Raw genomic sequence first — 17,285 nt, 5'->3', positions numbered from 1 at the left:
AAAAAAATTGGCCAACTTTGGAAGTGAAGAGCTGGAAGTGTTATTGTTTGGGGATGCTTTGGACCGAGCGCCATGAGGTGCATGAGGAAAGGCTGCTGAGGATCTTGTTTTTGTTGCAATGGAGCAAATTTTAAAGTGCAATGAGGAACCAATAAATCTCCAAATATATATATATATATATATATATATATATATATATATATATATATATATATATATATATATAAAAGGCCAGGATCCTTGTCACTGTAAACACACAAAAGCTGGTGGATGTGTTCATTTATTTGGCGTGAATAGCCACTAATACATTAAATACTCTTTCTATGGATGAAGCTCGTATAAAACGTATAGCAGAAAATCATTTTCCTCTCCACAGTACAGACGTATAGCGTGATTTCATGGCTGCATGTTCTCTTTTGATCTATTTTGGCAGCTTCACTTGAACATGTTCAGCTGCCACCTGTTGGATTTTAGGTACAGATGAGTTTGTGTCTTCGTGAAATGTTCTGGTTTGTACACTTTCTAAATTTACTGAAATCTGCATAAATCTAATCAGTAAGGAAAAACCGTCCCCAGCTTCGGTCAGCAGTCTAGTACAGGATGTATCCGTGTGCAGTGGATGACGCATCCGGACTGATCGCTCTCTCACGCCCCACTCATGTAATCACCAGACATCTGACATTCAGAAGGTTTAATTAAGCTTTCTCTTTAAAAAAAAAAAAAAAAAAGGAGTGCTGAATTGCATTACATTTACGCAGAAACTTGAGAAATTCACATCCAAACGATCCACTTCCACAGTTGAGCATTTCCATCAGGTCTCAGAAATGCGATACGCAGCTTACAGCCACTCATCAATGTCTTGTTAATCACGGGCCTTCAATGAGGACTTTGAACAGTTATTTCATGCAGGATAATAATACAACAACCAACTTTAATTTAGAGATTACAAATGTGTACACTTATATTTGATAAAATAAATATCTGTCACCAAGTTCAGGAGAAACCACCCAGTTTTCGAAGCCATTGGCATAAGACTGGAAGTATATTTGATGAGTCGTCTTGGCAGAATTTGTGGAGCTTATTTAAATTAGTTGCTTCCCCAGCATAGATTTGGCTTTAAAGGACAAAGGATATTCGAAAAATGTCTTGTGGGGTTAAGGCTGAAGTCATTTCAAAAGTTTAATGCCAGCCTGCTTTACCTCTCCCTAAATCATTTTTGATGTGTGCCTGGAGACATTGCCCTGCGTGGACATCCGTTATCTCGCTAAATGAACTTAGTGAGGACGTTCAAGAACAACCCGGGACCCATCGAAGCTCAGAACTACCAAAAACTAGAAGATGCTGAAACACCAGTGAGCTTCTTCATGATCGAGTGAGTTAGACATCAACATATACTGAAACGCAGCTGCACCTGCAGAAAGACCAAATATCTAACTATGGACATATGTGAGCAACTGAGCCTTTTATACCACTAGAACGAGAAAATATTTGAGAAAATGTGTTTGTGTAGATATCAGTTGTTTTTCATCATATTCAGTTATCGATTTTCTAAATACTTGTTTTTGTCTAGTTTTGCCACAATCTTTTTTTCTGCCTACTTTTTTTTCTGTCTGCGTATTTGAATAACAAATTTAAGAAATTGTGTTCCCTACACTGGACGACTTTTTCTTTTTTTAATCACTCGTCAATCAATGGTTAAACATTGGTCTTTCAGGGTAAGCTAATGCAGCATCACACCACTTTCCTCGCCGAGGGCAGGGAAACACATTTTTATGATGTAATTTCCCAGAACTATTGATTTCTTTCCTTCCCACTTGATATTTTTCCATTTCTGAGCCGAAGGAAGGATGAGCAAAGCGAACACATTAACACCGGCAGAAAGGACTGAGCTGGGAAGATAAGTAGAGATGGGATGCAAAGCTGTCAAGGTGGAAATACATACTTTAACCAGTGTTTCTATTACCAGGCTCAGGTATGGTATCGAACCGCACGGCTCGTTCAAAGTGCTGTTCTCTGACAGACTGGAGCAGCACACAGCCGCACTTGTTAAGCTGCTTTGCAGGACACTTGACTTACCTCAGCTTAAAAGCATGCGTGAAAATTTAATGGTAATTCTATAGATAAAACTTGTAATCTTTTACTTTTGAGGGATAAATGTTTCCTGCTTAAACATGGAGTTTTGCACCCTGAAAATAATCTTTGAACTTATTGATTGTGTTTGTGTGTGCAGAGAGAGGCGTGGAGATTTACTTGCGTGACGCAGACATTTAGGAATAGTTCGGTTTTAGAGAGGCACGGAAGTATTTTGCAGTGGTTTCGGGTTTATAATAAGAAGGTATTTTACTGGACACATACCATTTATTTCTCTTCCATACTGTAGATAAGATTTTGAAAGTGTGGACACAGAGCACCGAACGCATCACAACACACTTTCAATGCAAGCAGTTGTCTTCCATTTCTCTTAAATGTGGTTTTAAGGCACGGCAGTATTTCAGTCAGTGGAGGTATGCTTGGCATGTTACAGTGTGATTAGCATTCCTGCCATGAATACAAGATTATGTTGTGGGCTATCTGCTGAAACCTCTTTCTTAATAAAACAGGGGCATATTTTTAATATTGCTTTCCTCTTTCTTTCTTTTTTTTTTTTTTTTTTGGGCCGGTGCACACTCACAATCAGCCTCAACCAAACAGGAGGGGTTTAGCTTCCTTTTTTTTCCTCACTGTGGAGTGATTCAAAAAGGCACCCTTTGCTTATTCTGTCCTCTCTCTCAATCAGCAATTTCTTCCTTTGATCTTTTATTTACATGATTAAGTGTTTGTATAGCCAGGATTTTCATTCTGCATTTTAATGTGTGATGAGAGCGTCTTTGAAGTCAGGCTTGTTGCAGTCGAGTCACTTTGGTGAACAGCTGTCTTTGGTTATTGTTGGGTTTTAAATTTTGTGTGAATTATTCAATTGTAAAAAAATAAAAATCAGGATTTGCCATGATTTTCTTTGTTTTGTTTTGTTTTGTTCCCCCCAGCTTCCACAGGAAAATGGAAAAGCTCCAGGCTTTTTAACTGGTTTGTCAGCTAATGTTTCACAATACTATATCATTTTAGTAAACAGATTTTTTTTTTTGGTGTCCACATATTTTTGAGGTGATAACAATTTCTTCTGTAAACTCTGCCTCGCAAAGCTTGGCAGTGAAATATGGAGCCATGGCTCGTAAAGGATGTTCAGTAACTGCTTTACCCTGTTGCAAAACAAAATGCAAAACGCAGATATAGTTCATACCATAACTCTGGCAGATTAAAATTTAAAGTTGTTTTCATTCCTCCAAGAAGTTTGTGTGTGTTGGGAAATGACACCTCCTAAGATAATTGAGATCCAGGCTGTTTCCTGGCCGAACCATTAATTCGATCTGCCTGTCATGAAGAAAAGTTGTAATATTTCTTGCTTGGTGAACAGTTGCCATGTCATTCCAAAAAAACAAAATACAAAAACAAAACAAAAAACACACTTCATTATCACCAAAACTACTTTTGATTGGTGGACAGAGAACATTTTAATGGTCACCTGCACATTCCCTGTAGAGATAACTCAAAAGACTGTCATCTGCACCGTTTCTTTACCTGACAGTAACATATTATTATTGACTGTGGATATTTGTTTGCTTTCAGACACTCATCTTTATTTTGGTTTGGCTGCACAAAGCAAAATTCCAGCATGATCTCTTTGGCTACTGCAGATTTGGGATTTGTTGTTCAATCTAACTTTCATCCAATCATCCACATCACTGCTTCACTTCAACTCACCTTGTTTTATCCTGCATGAATGTTGACGACTACAGCAATGTTTTTTTTTTTTTTTTTAAGTAAATAAATACAAATGGACCCTAAAGATTAAAAAAAAAAGAACTGGATAATGAGGTTTTGCAAAATGTCATTTTTAAAAAGCACCACAGAGAACAAAATAACTACTTCTGTTTTTGTGCATATATGGATCGACGATGCCACAAGAAAAACAAGAATCAAGCAGATCAGATGTGTTGTGGCAGATTTTGAAGTGTCTGAGTTGCATTACAGAGGCAAGAGGTTCAAGTTTGTGTGTTTAAGACACAGTTTGACTCTGATTACCGCCAAGCAATGTTGACTTATGTAGTCAACTTCTAAGCTAAAGCAAAATGTGGCAATTGCAGTGATATCATTTTTACTATAAAGGGCACAAATGTGTTTTTATTACTATTTGAAAATTTCTGTCTGACTAATTCAGAGCATGAATGCCACTTCTAAAAAGAGTAAAATGCTTTAATGCAGCTGCTTTTACATTACTTGTCAGAACAGTGACAGACTCTGCATGCAGTCTAAGTTTACACTCCCTTACCGTACGATAACAACTTCAGTCTTCTGGACTGCCAATTGGTTCTTCTTCCCTCTTGAATTAACTGGGATGATGGGGAAGGCTGTAGCCTCTGCAGCAGGAGCTGGCACAATGTAGCTACCTGGTAGGTTTGAGCTCATTATTCGTTTTTCTACCAAGAAATATGTTTTTTTTTTTTTTTAAAGAAATAACAGATGATGCAGAAGTTCTGAAGAAAACACAAATGGGACTCGAAAACCTTCCTAACAGAATGTCAAACAGAGCATGCGGTTTTATGCAAACTTGGCTTACGTCAATCTAAAAAATGGATCTGCCCTGAATCATTTGACAAACAGGTATGTTGTTTATCACTGTTGCAAAACTTTCCTGAAATCATGAGATGCTCTTAAGCAACAGCACTGAATATGTAAGTCAGCACATCTGAGAAATCTGATTAGAAATATGATAAAAACCCTGCAAAGCAGAAGACGTACTCAGAAGAACTAATCAATGTGATGTCATTGTCAAAGCTTGGGCAACTTTTATTTTGATTAAATAAAGACAACAACAACAAAAATACATCAACAAATGGAAAAACTGACCTTGACACATTGTTCTTTAGGTGACAAATTGTTTCTAAAGGGAGTTTGATTGATTTCACTGAAGAGTCTGGCTTGCAGCTTTAATGGTGTGTACATTTGACTTTTCTGTACATAAATCCAATTTATTTTAGCTTACTTTTTGTAGTCCACTCACAAACATCAACTCTTGTTTCTGCCCATTTGTCTTTCTTTTCTTCTGTTGTGCATTTCTGGTTTTCAAGACATTTTTTTATTTTTATTTTTATTTTTTTTTTGCTGTGAGCCTGCTTTCCTGATGCTGTAACAGTGAGTTTTGATTACCTGGTGCAAATTTAAGACACAGTTGCCTGGACACAAAGGAAACAAATCATAAAACAATCTGTGTCTGTTCGTCTTCATGTAAAGTTTGATAGTAGATTTTACTGTTTCCACTGAAAGTTTTCTTGATGGAGACATCCTTGGTGTGAATCAGCAGCCAGCAACAAGACTTTATACGTCCAGAAGAGCTCACTGTTGCTCTTGTTTGTTTTAGAAATGTAAATTAGCGCAGGGTTCTGTGTCGTTCACTCAGCACTGAGTTGTGTTATTTTAAAGTGTGCATTATGTAGCTCTTTTTGATAAAAAGTATAAACTCACTTGGCTTCCAAGAGTTTTTTTTATTTTTTCTTCTCTTCTCCTCCTCATCTCTAGGAGCCGGCAACCTTTATTCATCTTTGTTCTGCTCTCCTTCCCGTCTGCCCTTCCCTGTCACTCCTTCACATCCCTCACTTCACATCTGTTTTCTGTCTCACACCTTTATGTTTGCCATCATACCTCAGTCAATTCCCTTAACCCTTGTTTTCTCTGAACTCCTTGTTCTCTCATCTCCCGTTCCCCCCGTCGCCTCCCTCATATTCCTGTTTCAGACATTTCCTTGAAGATAAAAAGCCTTAAAAATGTTTAATGTCAAACGCATGAACAAAGCATATGAGCGGGTTGAGTCAGCTGGGATCAGACTGCAGTTTTCCTAAAACCTAATGAGAAAGGAGAGACAAGCACATTGTGCGAAAGCCGAAAGTAATAAAAACACAAAATAAGGGGGGATTTCAAACAATGTGCATAATATTTTCATGTGTAATCGACATGCTGCGTATAAAGACGGTGCTGCTCAAATTTCATGACGGTCCCTAACTATAAATAGATCAGAAATGTTTTTGATGTCCCTTTATATCCGTATTTATTCAGAGTGAACAATTTGGCATGACTCATGGCCCTGAGCTGCAGTGCTTAAACTGCGCTGATGATCATCATACCAGGCGCGTCGGGGAAATTGTCAACGCGCATTTTAAAATTTCATCCCCAACTATCAGATCATACCGTGAAGGTGTGCTTTTGTTTAATTGCTAGCTTAAAAATTACAGCTCGCAGCGAGTTCTGCGCAAAGGGAAAAGCCTGTCTTGTTTTCAAATCCCACTTCGGTCTTTAATTTTTTTTTTTTTTTTTTTCTGTTTCAGCCATAATCCATTAATACCCCATCATCTTAAAGCCCTGGAGTGGAAGAAAGGTCAGCTGGTGTGAAAATGGGATTCATAGCTTCCACAAATATGAAGAAAAACATAAACTAAGACCGCACTGTCTTAGTTTCTCCTGAGAAATTTCAGATTTTAATACGCTGCAAGTCAGCGCACTTTATTAGGATTTTGCTCTGCAAACAAACAAAACTTAATGCATGATAGTGAAGTGGAATGGAAATATTTTACTGTTTTATGCATTTTTTTTATTTTAGCAGTTTATTCTTAACCTCAGGACCAATGCTCCATGTTTTTCCTTCTGTTGCTGTCCAGTTTTATTTCAGAAAATATAATAAATATAACAAACATTTGCTCAAGCTTCTTGTAGAGGTTTGTTTGAAATCACAAGCTTTAAAGTTTTCTTTGAAGCATGTTCCAGATGCTCACACATAGATAGACCCTTTGCTCCTTTGACATACACCCCACTGCTGCCATTCCCCCTTGATTGCTACATGTAGCTGACCAGGAGAAGCTGAATCCAGTCGTCAGGAAGTAGTAGAGTGTGTGTGTGTGTAGGTGTGTGTGTGCGTGTGTGTGTGTGTGTGTGTTGGATAGAGGGAAAAAGAGAAAGAGAGAGAGAGAGAGAGAGAGAGAGAGAGAGAGAGAGGGAGGCCACTTCCAGACAAATTCCATCCTGGTAAACGAGTCAGCTAATCTGACCCCTCTGCTTACTCTGTTAACGCCCCACCAGCTGCACTTTGCCCCAGAACTCCAAAAGAAAAAATAAACACACACAAAATGTAACTCATGCGTGAAGATTTCCTCTTCAGTGTGTACGCCAGGGCATATACCGCTGTTGCATGTGTTCATGAAGACAGACTTACGCTAAGGGCCTCCAGTGTTGGATACACACAAATCAAACGCTTTTTATTCATGCACCCACATGCACACACACACACACACCTATTCATGACCACCATAACCATATGCAGCATCCATACATACTGTATGAAGACTACTACTGTAGAGTCTGAAATCTCCCTCTGGGAAGATTTTATGTTGGTGCGTTGCACAGAAACTTCCTCCAGCAGACAAGGTCTCTGCTAATCAGAACACACCGAGTAGACTCAAAAGGACAACCTTCTGGGGCCCCAGGGGCAAAATCAGAGTTAGTAGAGTCACTAGAGTCATTTGACCGGCTGCTCGGTTGGGTGTCGCATTATCAGGCTAGTTAGCTGACCATGTCTTGTTCAATTAAATACAGAGATCAATGCTTCAAGGTGTATTAAACAGATTGCTTCAGTGTGTGAGCCACAGCGTGTCTGTTTGCAAAAATATATCACTCAAGACTCTCTGAACGACAGACAGTATGCCACGCACATACTGTGCAGTGGCATCATGTTTAATTCGGCATGTATGAATTATCGGTGCAGACAAGGACACACAATGTTTCACGTAGACCGACACGAGGGTCAGGCAGGACGCCGTCTCATTACTCATCAAGCATCAAGTTGGAGCTGGCAAACGGAGTCAATACGGCCAGAGCCCAGTCTCCTGGGCCCACCTGTCGATTACACTGGTAAAGACAAGCTGCCTGGCGCCTCAATCCATCGGCAGCAACTTCCACCGGGCCTGTAGACACCTGAAGAATTCTGATACCAGGAGGGAATAAGGGACCTTCCACTTCACACTGCCGGATACGCAGCGGATCGCCTGGGCTGCATAAACCATTGTGATAAACAGCTCTTCAGAGGAATGGAGCCGGTTGGGGGGAGGGGGAAAGGGGGTACACATGTATCTCTATGTGGTGGAGAGGCAGTTTGTACGGGCAGAATGAGCTAGATTGGTATCAAGCTGTTCAGAGAGACATGCAAAATGTGATTTCCACAAAGCTCTGAAGTATATATTTTTGAGCTACTAAGGACTTAATAAATAATGAATAAAGCATAAATCTGAGAAAACAAGTTTCAGAGGTATTTACACACACACACACACACACACACACACACACACACACACACACACACACACACACACACACACACACAAAATAAATAAATAAAAATCCCAAGTAAATCCTAAAGTATCTCAGCCTTACAGTAAAATGTTCCATTTATCACGGTTCGGTTTCTACAAGTTGAATTATTATTTCTACCCGTCATTCTGCGTTGCTCTCTGAAACCTTATTATACCACAGGTGGACACAATTTAAGGTATAGAAGGGTGAATAGTGGCACAGCTCACATTTTGAGCATCATCATCAAAGTTATAAAGAACATTTTTGTTGGTTTTCTGTTTTTAATAAATTTGTAAAACACTCAAAAAAAAATCCACATTGTCACAATGGGGGATTTGTGTGTAGAATCGTGAAGAAAGAGATTCATTAATACAATTTGGAATAATCCTGCAGCACAAGAAACAAGTGGAAAGGGTGAATACTTTGCTATTCACCGTATGTTTTTGGATCACTCTGCTGCTGAAAGGTGAACCACAATCTCAAATCCGTTGTCACCTTTAAAAGCTTTTCTTCTTTCAGCTTGTATTAAGCCACATCCATCATCCCACTAACAACTTCTTCTTTTTTTTCTAAATTGATGATTTCTGTTTCTTCCAGGACTGTGTTGTAAATTATGTATCATTCTTATGACTTTTGTTTTTTTATTATTATTTTATGGTGAAAACCTGTCAAATTAATATTGAAATCATCTTTCTCACGCTGCTTTATAGTTTCAGCACCATGGACAGCTCATATGCTTCTGTTATGATGTTTCATCGCCAGCCGTCTTCTCAAACCTAATTTATTATGGACTCTGCATGAACTATGTCTCGGCTGACTTGTCACTTATAAATCCTCCTAATAGAGCACAGGATATTGATTCCTATGAAGGTCATTTCAACCACAATTATTAATTGGGCAATATTTAAACACAAGATAAATGGACATAATGGATTTAGTCTTTATCTTTATGTCAAACTGCTGCTTTCGGTTGGTGAAGCCCTAAATTTAAGCCTAAATTTGATTCGTTTTCACAATATCGATAATTGTCATCCGAGATCATTTGAAAACAGCTAGAAACACAGTGCAGATTAGAATTATAAGCCGTGCAGCCTGATCACGAAAACCAAAAGAAAACTTTCTGGGCTACATTCAGTGGAGCATATTGGGGAAATCTGACACTGAACAACACCCTGAACGCAGCATTCTCATGGCGAATGCTGTGTGTGGTAAAAGGTTTCAGTATCTAGATGCGCAAATCTAGAGAAATTACAAGGGTGGTGGTTGTATGAAGTACTGACTCATTTAGTTATCTTCTTTTTTTAGATAACAAAACCGGAAGAAACCACCATTTTGGTTCCTAACAAAGCACACAAATGTTTCCGGTTTCCACGTGGTTAAATGTTGAAAAGTTCAAAGGATATGAACACTTTCGCATCTGAATGACCAATTGACGTTTACATGTGAGCACTCAAGACCTCCTTACGTCCGTCTGCCTCCCCCACCTTTTTTTTTTCTTGACTCCCCGATTCAAAGTAAAGGTCGACGACTCTTCCGAAGCTAGATGGCAGAAGAGCCACACTGCAGCTGAGCAGCGTTTCTTTGCGCCGTCATCATCCCATCTTTTGCATTGCAAATTACCCAGCCCCATCACTCCCAATAAGGGATCCGCTCGATCTCCACAATGGAAAAAAAAAAGAAAAGAAAAATCAGAGTTATGATGAGGATTGCCAAACAAGGCGGCTTTCTGCTGCGCACCTCTGAGCGTCACCTAACAGTCCGCTTCCTCCCCTGACACACGCTTCCATATGAACCACATGCTGCCATTTAACAGGATTCATTTCTCTCTAAAGGGTTTACATTCCGCTCATAAAGACGCCCCCACCCCCTCTCCTGTCCTTTTCTCCGCCACCCACACCTCACTGTTCCCACTTCATGATTTGTTACCCACAACCAGCCAACTCATACTTACACAGGACCTTCTCCCTCTCTCTCTCTCTCTCTCTCTCTCTTTCTCTCTTCTTCTTCTCTCTCTCCCTCTCCATCTCTCTGTTCCTATAAGCCCCCCTCCCCACCATCACAATTTTTTTTTCTCTCTCTCTCGGACTCAGCTCAGTTCGATTGCTGATCGATAAAGGTATAAGCCTCCCTACTGCCTTAGCCGCTTTTATAGGGAATAAGGAGAAGAGGAGATGCTGAAGAGCAAGTGTGGGAGCGTGCCTTCAGAGATCTTCGCACTTGAAGCCCCTCTCAGCAGAGATGGTTGAGCCCTCGTCCAGGTTGCTGTGGTCCTCTCCTAAAATCCAGACTCGCTCACTCCTCTGCTCTCAGCTGACACAGCGCGGCGGGCGGCTCTGTCTGCTGCTTCTCCTCTGAGGAGAGAGAATCCACTTCCACCGGCCGACAGGACGAGAAAAAGCAGGCTGCGCTCCGGCTTACATGCTGTAGCTGAGAACATGAAGGGGATTTACAGGGACGGATACTACGGTGGATCTATTGAGCTGCGGGACGTTTTCAACAGGAGATGCGTTAAATGTGGCCGGGGGCACTTTGTTCAAGCCAAAACGATGGGGATTAGGAGCGGAATTGTTTTCTGGAATCTCGTCTTTTCTCTGATGTTCACTTGTGTGAAAGGTACGAGCCACTGCAGCAATTTTGGTGTGTTTTCTAATGCGCTTCTCCGGTGCGTATGCGTGCGTGGACATGTGCGCGCGCGCGCGTGTGTGTGCGTGTGCAGGCGTGTGTGCGCGGAGGCGAGGAGTCAAAAGCGTTAATGTTCCAGACGTGCGCAAATGAGACTACAGCCGCTGCTCTGGGTCGAGTTTTTTTCTTCTTCTTCTTTTTCTTTTTTTTTTTTTTTTTAAAGGGCGCAGTTTGGCGGTTTTTGCGCTCAATGCGGGCTTTGACTGAAGCGCTCAATAGAGATTCTTGCGGTAGCCTACGCTTCTTCTAATAGCCTACGTGAGCTGCTTTGCTTAGTAGCCTAACTAGTGAATTGTTGTGGCTCAAGTGCATGCACTGCAGATTTCTATTCAGATTCTGACTGATCAGGAAGGAGGGGCGATTATGTTTTATAGAAGAGTTTGTTTTTAAAGTATTTATACCTGATTTGCGACAGGCCGGTGACTCTGAAACCACGCAATGGCCTAGGCAATAAGTGGAACCAATTTGGCTGATGGTGTGACTCTCCACTGTGGGCAGGTGAAAGGTGGGCTCCTTAGTATTCAGAGGGCTCTTTCTAAAGCAGCTTGAATGCTTACTGCGGCTGATGGAAAAAACTACCGGTTAGGTTTCTGAAATGACATAAATCTTAAAAATGTCAAAAGATCATTGAAATGTCCCCATGGATTATCCACTGACTAAAATGTTCTCACTTCAGGAAAAATAATGATAAAATAAAATCTATTGTCTAACCAACTTCTTCCCCAAAACTGTAAATCCTGCTGCTTAATCAAGACAGCGTCTGTCAGATTAAACAACTGTTGCTTGTATTAAGTCTAAGCAGGACGTCATTAAGACTGAAAGACATGGCAGGGGGATGCTTGGAGAAGAAGATTTGTGCTCGTGAACATTCACCAAAATTGTTGTATCAAATCTCACTGATTTTTTATTTTATTTTATTGTGTTATTGATAATTGTACAATTGAGCAGCAATTACAAAAGGTAAAATTTTCTTCTGCTACTTCAGCTCTCTGTCTCTGGAAACCTTTCCACCTGCCCTCTCCTGAGCAGTGACACTAACAGCTCCCACGATGGGCCCTTCTTTTTTTGCACTATTTACATATCATTAAAGATATAGGTTTTTGTTTTTCCTTACAATTCAGTCCAGGTGTCACAGGCCTAAATTATGCAGTTTTCATTTAATCTGAGGTTGCTATGGAAACAAACAAACAAACAAACAAACAAACATCAAGACTCATCCATTTTGGATCTTTACATGCGGAGGAAATGTTTCATAATCTCAAATATTGTTTAAATGAATTTCTGTTCAGCACAGGATAATCCAATTTTAGCTTGTTCAGTGAAAGCATTTTATAGTTTGAACATAACAAAGTGGAATCCAGAGTTCTGATAATTAGTGGAATAGCCCTTTAATTTAGTGCCAGGCTGGTAGCTGTGAATCAGCAGATGTCATCTTCATTATTAGTTTTATTCACTGTGCAACTGAATTTTTCAGAACAGCTGCCCCCTAATAGATATGTACCCACGGTGGGGAGCCATATTCCTTCATCAAAATGCTCCCAAGTATTTTGGATGAAAACACCATAAATTAGCATATGAGGTTTACCAACACACCATGTATGAAGTGTACGTGGTTAAAAAATGCTAAGTGGAGTCTGGTTCATGTTCAGGCTTTTAGATTCTGGGACTAAAAGTGTGATCTGAGCTTTACTTGATTGTAAAACTATTACAATTTAACCTGATGAGGTCCACAAAAACACACAACAGATCTCACACCAAATGACAACATATTTATTTCACTATGTGGTTTTTACTCCTTTGTGTAAGCTGTGCATCTGCATATGAAACTACAATTATAGAGGTTCTTCTGAACATTTTAGAGGGGCTTCAGTTCATGTGTTCAACCAACTTGGCAACAGTCAAATAACAAAACGTAGAAATATTATGTCTCTTACCAGTCAAGAGGGGCCTGTGCATGCACTTCTGTGACTGCTGGTGTGAAAAGATTGGAAATGAACCCAAAAGGAATGAAACATTCAACAACGGCTCCTCTAAAGCTTTTTTTTTGTGTGTCCTCTGAACATGCGTGTGCATTCAGATGTAAAGAGAATGAGAGTGCATGGCTACTTATCTGTTGCATGGCTGTATGTGATTCAGAATATGAGCACAGATATCAATTTACATGCAGATTTCTCTCTTTTTTTCTCTCTCTCCCCCTTGCTGTGAGTAATTCTCGTGTCTGTCTATTGGGGGTGGATGTGGCGCCTACCAAGAATGAGCCAAGTTGAGTTGAGCAGAGTCGGGCACTGTGCTGTTTCATCACCACCCACATTGAGGCAATGTCAAACCTTGAGGCCAGTGCCAATCCTCCTAGTTCTGTTACTTATTAGGGAGGCAGCCAGCCGGGAATTGGCTAGGGAAGTAGGGAGAAATGAGGAGGAGGAGAGGGCCCGGGTCCCATTTTTTTTTTTTTTTTTTTTTGGGAAAACTGTGTAGGAAATAGCGAGCAGCTGTTGTTCCTCTGCTCTGACAGTTGACACAGTGTTTGCAGAGATAAAAAGATATTGACTAGATCTGGCCTATGACTCACTTTTCCTGCTAAGATAATGATGCCATTAAAAAAAGATTCCTATGGAGCCGAGATTGTAGAGTGGCATTTTTCTTTCTTTCTTTCTTTCTTTCTTTCTTTCTTTCTTTCTTTCTTTCTTTCTTTCTTTCTTTCTTTCTTTCTTTCTTTCTTTCTTTCTTTCTTTTTTCCTCCTGTGTGAAAATGGAATTAGATGAGCTTGGATCCAGACGCACGCTTTCAATTTGGGGTTGACAGAAAAACTCCACAATAGAGTTGCGTTCGAGATCCTGTTACTCTGGTTGCTACTGTACCAGTAAAAAAAAAAAAAAAAAATGATAAAACTCGAGAAAAAAGGTGCAGAGTTTCCATGAATATACAACCAGATCTAGGATAGAGTGGTTCATATCAAATTATGTTTGTGTTAGATTGGCCTGATCAAAGATCAGACCTAAATCTACTTTGGAATCTCAAAAATGAATATCCACATGATACTGTTCCTCTGATCATGCTATTTATTTTTGAGCTATTTTGAAAGAGGAATTGGCAAACATGTTCAGATTCTTGATGTACAAAGTTGGTTGACACTAGTGACATTCATTATTAAAGTTACACTCTGAGGGATGAAAATTGGCACATCATCATTAAGTAAACAAATAAATAAACATGGTGACTGATCACAGCTTGTCTTCCCACTCTTAATATCATATTCATAAATAAATTATTCTCATTAGACTGTTTGGCCCAGGAGGAAGAAGAGGAGTGATCATATTTGTAGGGACAGCCATTCCCCCCACTCCCTTTGGTGGCATTGGAAGATGAGATGCATTTAAGTCTTTTTTTAATTATTATTTTTATGTTTCTGGTTTTGATTATATTCCAATCATTTAACACAAGAAAATCTGTCATATTTCCAGAAAAAAGTACCACTTTTATAGCAGTGAGTGCTTTATTTAGTTAGTGGTCAGAGCTTCTTGCTTTGTGTCTCTGAATGAAAGCAAGCCTAGAAGTATCTCAGTCATTATGCTGAAAGCACATGGACAGCAGTTTGAATGTAAGTAAAAGGTGTATTTCTACAAGCGAGCGATTAACAGCAGTGATATGATGAAACTGTCCGTCTGTCAGCTTCCACTGTTTGAGTTTTGTTACTAGAAAGATGTGCTCAGATGTGCTTTCAATTTAAGACTTTTTTTTTTTCACTTAAACTTTAGCTTAGACATAATATCACCTAGGTCATCACTTGTTTTCTTTTTTTTTATTAAAGTGGGTTATTAGATAAATGGATCTGATCTGCTTTTGAAGGGACTAATTGGAACTAATCAGGTGGGTTCTGAACAGACTGTAATCTGGTCAGTGAGACTCATGATGAAGGCTTTATCTCAGTGTGATTATGTAAACAGTCTGTAAAGGCTACTGGGGCTAATCGGGATTACAATTTGTCCCTGTAATTATACTCTATCTACAAGGAATGCAAGGCCTTATCACCCATGCCTTCAAGGTTCTTGATCTCCACACTACTACCAGCAGAGCAGAAAAAACAGAAAGTCTGGTAGACAGAGAAGATTTCCAAAAGGAACCACAAATGGAGCTGGGACCAACATCAACCAGCCTCTCAAACCCATTTCCCTGCTCTCCTTATGGTTTTCTCAGAGCTGATACCTGCGCGCACGCTCCGTATGGACTTCCAAAGAACAATTCGACTCACTCACTGGCCTACTGCCCATGCCTGTAGGCTTGGGCCAAGCCCTTAGATGTTGCTGATGGGTCCCAGTGAAGGTCAGATAGAGTTTACTGGCCTTGCTTAAGTCACTTTCAATATAGACAGCTCTCCTGGCGATGAGATATTGGCAATATCTTGTCTTCAGGAAGAGAAATAGCAAATAGTTTGCTGAGATTAAATGTAATAGGTTCACTGGAGTCTGCTTCCAGAGACAAGGCCACAGATTCAAGGTTGAATATCTCTTACACCTAAGGAGCCATTGGTTTTTTTGAGTGGATTAGACTGTAATCTGCCAGAGGCATATCTGATAGTAAAAACATGTTTGCTTGTTTGACCTTAATCAGGCGTTGCACTAAAAACAGAACCAAAGAATTGTGTTGGGACATAGTCTCCAAACAAGTATGTGCCATGAATACAAAAAGGAAGATACGTCTTTAACCTTGATCACAAATAGCACACTAGCAACTATTCTAGATGTAAAGTAAAGCTTAAAGTGTTATTCTGTGTATTATTGCTTCATCTCAGACAAAAAAAAGAAATGGGTGTGTTTGCATGTGTAAGTGGGAGGAGGTGTATACGTTAAGAAACAACATACATAAAATCCCTGGGGGGACACTTATTGCTACCCGAGATAACAACAACAAAAAAACACGTCAATTTTTAAGTTTATTACTTCACCTTTTACAAAAATATCAGAAAAATACAAGCAATACATGGAAAGGTCCACATTTTTCTTGCAAAGGATTCTGGCAATCTTGTTAGAGTGCTTAACCCAGTGAAAACTCTTTTTCATACCCGATATTAAAAAAAAAAAAAAAAAAAGAACCGGTTACAAGAAAACACTACGTGCGTCAACACTGACCAAATCAACACAGGAAATGTTTGGCAGACACAAAAATCAACCTTCTTCCATGGCCACATTACTCTGTGGTTGAAGTGAAGAGAGCATAACAGAGGAGAACAGGATTCTGGGAAGAAGACTGTTCAAAGAGTAATATTGTCAAAGATCCTTCTCTATGCTGGTTCCAACCCTGTGGGTTGCTCACAGAGGGTTGTGCAAAATATTGACATAAGCTTGGCCAATAGTTGTGCAGCTGCTGTATTTGCTCAGAGCAATTATTTCTTGACATGGCAATTTTGAATTTTGTACAGCTGAATAAATGTACTTTAAGATTGATTTTTTTCCCTCCCCACACCCCACAATTATTCAGTTGTGAATTATACCACTGTGATAAAATACGGAATTATTTTAAGTCATCTTTACCCGGGGTGCCAACAAATGAGGCTGGCACCACAAATGCCACCTTATTACATAGCCTTTCATCTAGCTAAGAATTGCAGCTATTATGCGTTACGTTTTTTTTTGTGGTTTTTTTGTCTTATTTTGACAACCTGTAACTATGCAAATCCATGCAGCCTCATAAATCTTCCACCACAGAGCTCACAGCTGCTCTTTTTTGTTTCTTTGGCCGCTGGCTGCTGTTTTGATGTGTGACAGGAGAGCAGGCGGTGCCAAGGCATGGTCAGGGAAGCAAAGTGAGCTGACGCAAAGGTAACCAAGGAGGGAGACTGCAGCTCAAGGTTTCAGTGGTTCCACAACACGTGTCGGTATCGGTTAGGATGATGGGCGATGATGACAGACACCATTGGAGACTCTCAACTAATCCTGTCGCTGTGGTTCGCTTTGTTTTGCAAACAAAAATCAGTTTTCCACAAAAAAAACAACATTTGTTCTGCTTCTTTCCATGCCACTGCTCGTAACAATCAGCGTTTATTTTAATTAGTATTTAACCTTGTAACAACCAATAAATAAATAAAAAATATGAGAAGAAGTCATATTTCTGAATTTTTATTCCCAGTTCATTTTAATACAAGTGAAGCAAAAACAGTTACAATATATATATATAT

The 17,285-nt window shown here is 39.7% G+C and overlaps 1 protein-coding gene across 4 annotated transcripts in view; it reads left to right on the top strand.

Moving 5' to 3' along the window:
- Window positions 1–10,305: 10,305 nt before the first annotated feature.
- LOC106960921 (CUB and sushi domain-containing protein 3-like) overlaps window positions 10,306–17,285 on the top strand; it is a 220,871-nt gene continuing 213,891 nt past the window's right edge. For 2 of the 4 annotated variants that reach the window (XM_015054321.1, XM_015054318.1), the window contains exon 1: window positions 10,307–11,043. In XM_015054321.1, coding sequence (XP_014909807.1) covers window positions 10,866–11,043 — 178 coding nt within the window. In that variant the 5' untranslated portion in view covers window positions 10,307–10,865. Of the gene's footprint in view, window positions 11,044–17,285 lie in introns of all 4 variants that reach the window. The other 2 variants (XM_015054319.1, XM_015054320.1) reach the window with 2 other exon arrangements.

This window comes from Poecilia latipinna, unplaced genomic scaffold (genome assembly GCF_001443285.1).
Source record: "Poecilia latipinna isolate Pla-1442-1.1 unplaced genomic scaffold, P_latipinna-1.0 Scaffold1243, whole genome shotgun sequence".
Classification (NCBI taxonomy): domain Eukaryota; kingdom Metazoa; phylum Chordata; class Actinopteri; order Cyprinodontiformes; family Poeciliidae; genus Poecilia; species Poecilia latipinna.
Note: the sequence above shows the minus strand (reverse complement) of the source record. Positions and strands in the feature narration are given on the sequence as shown.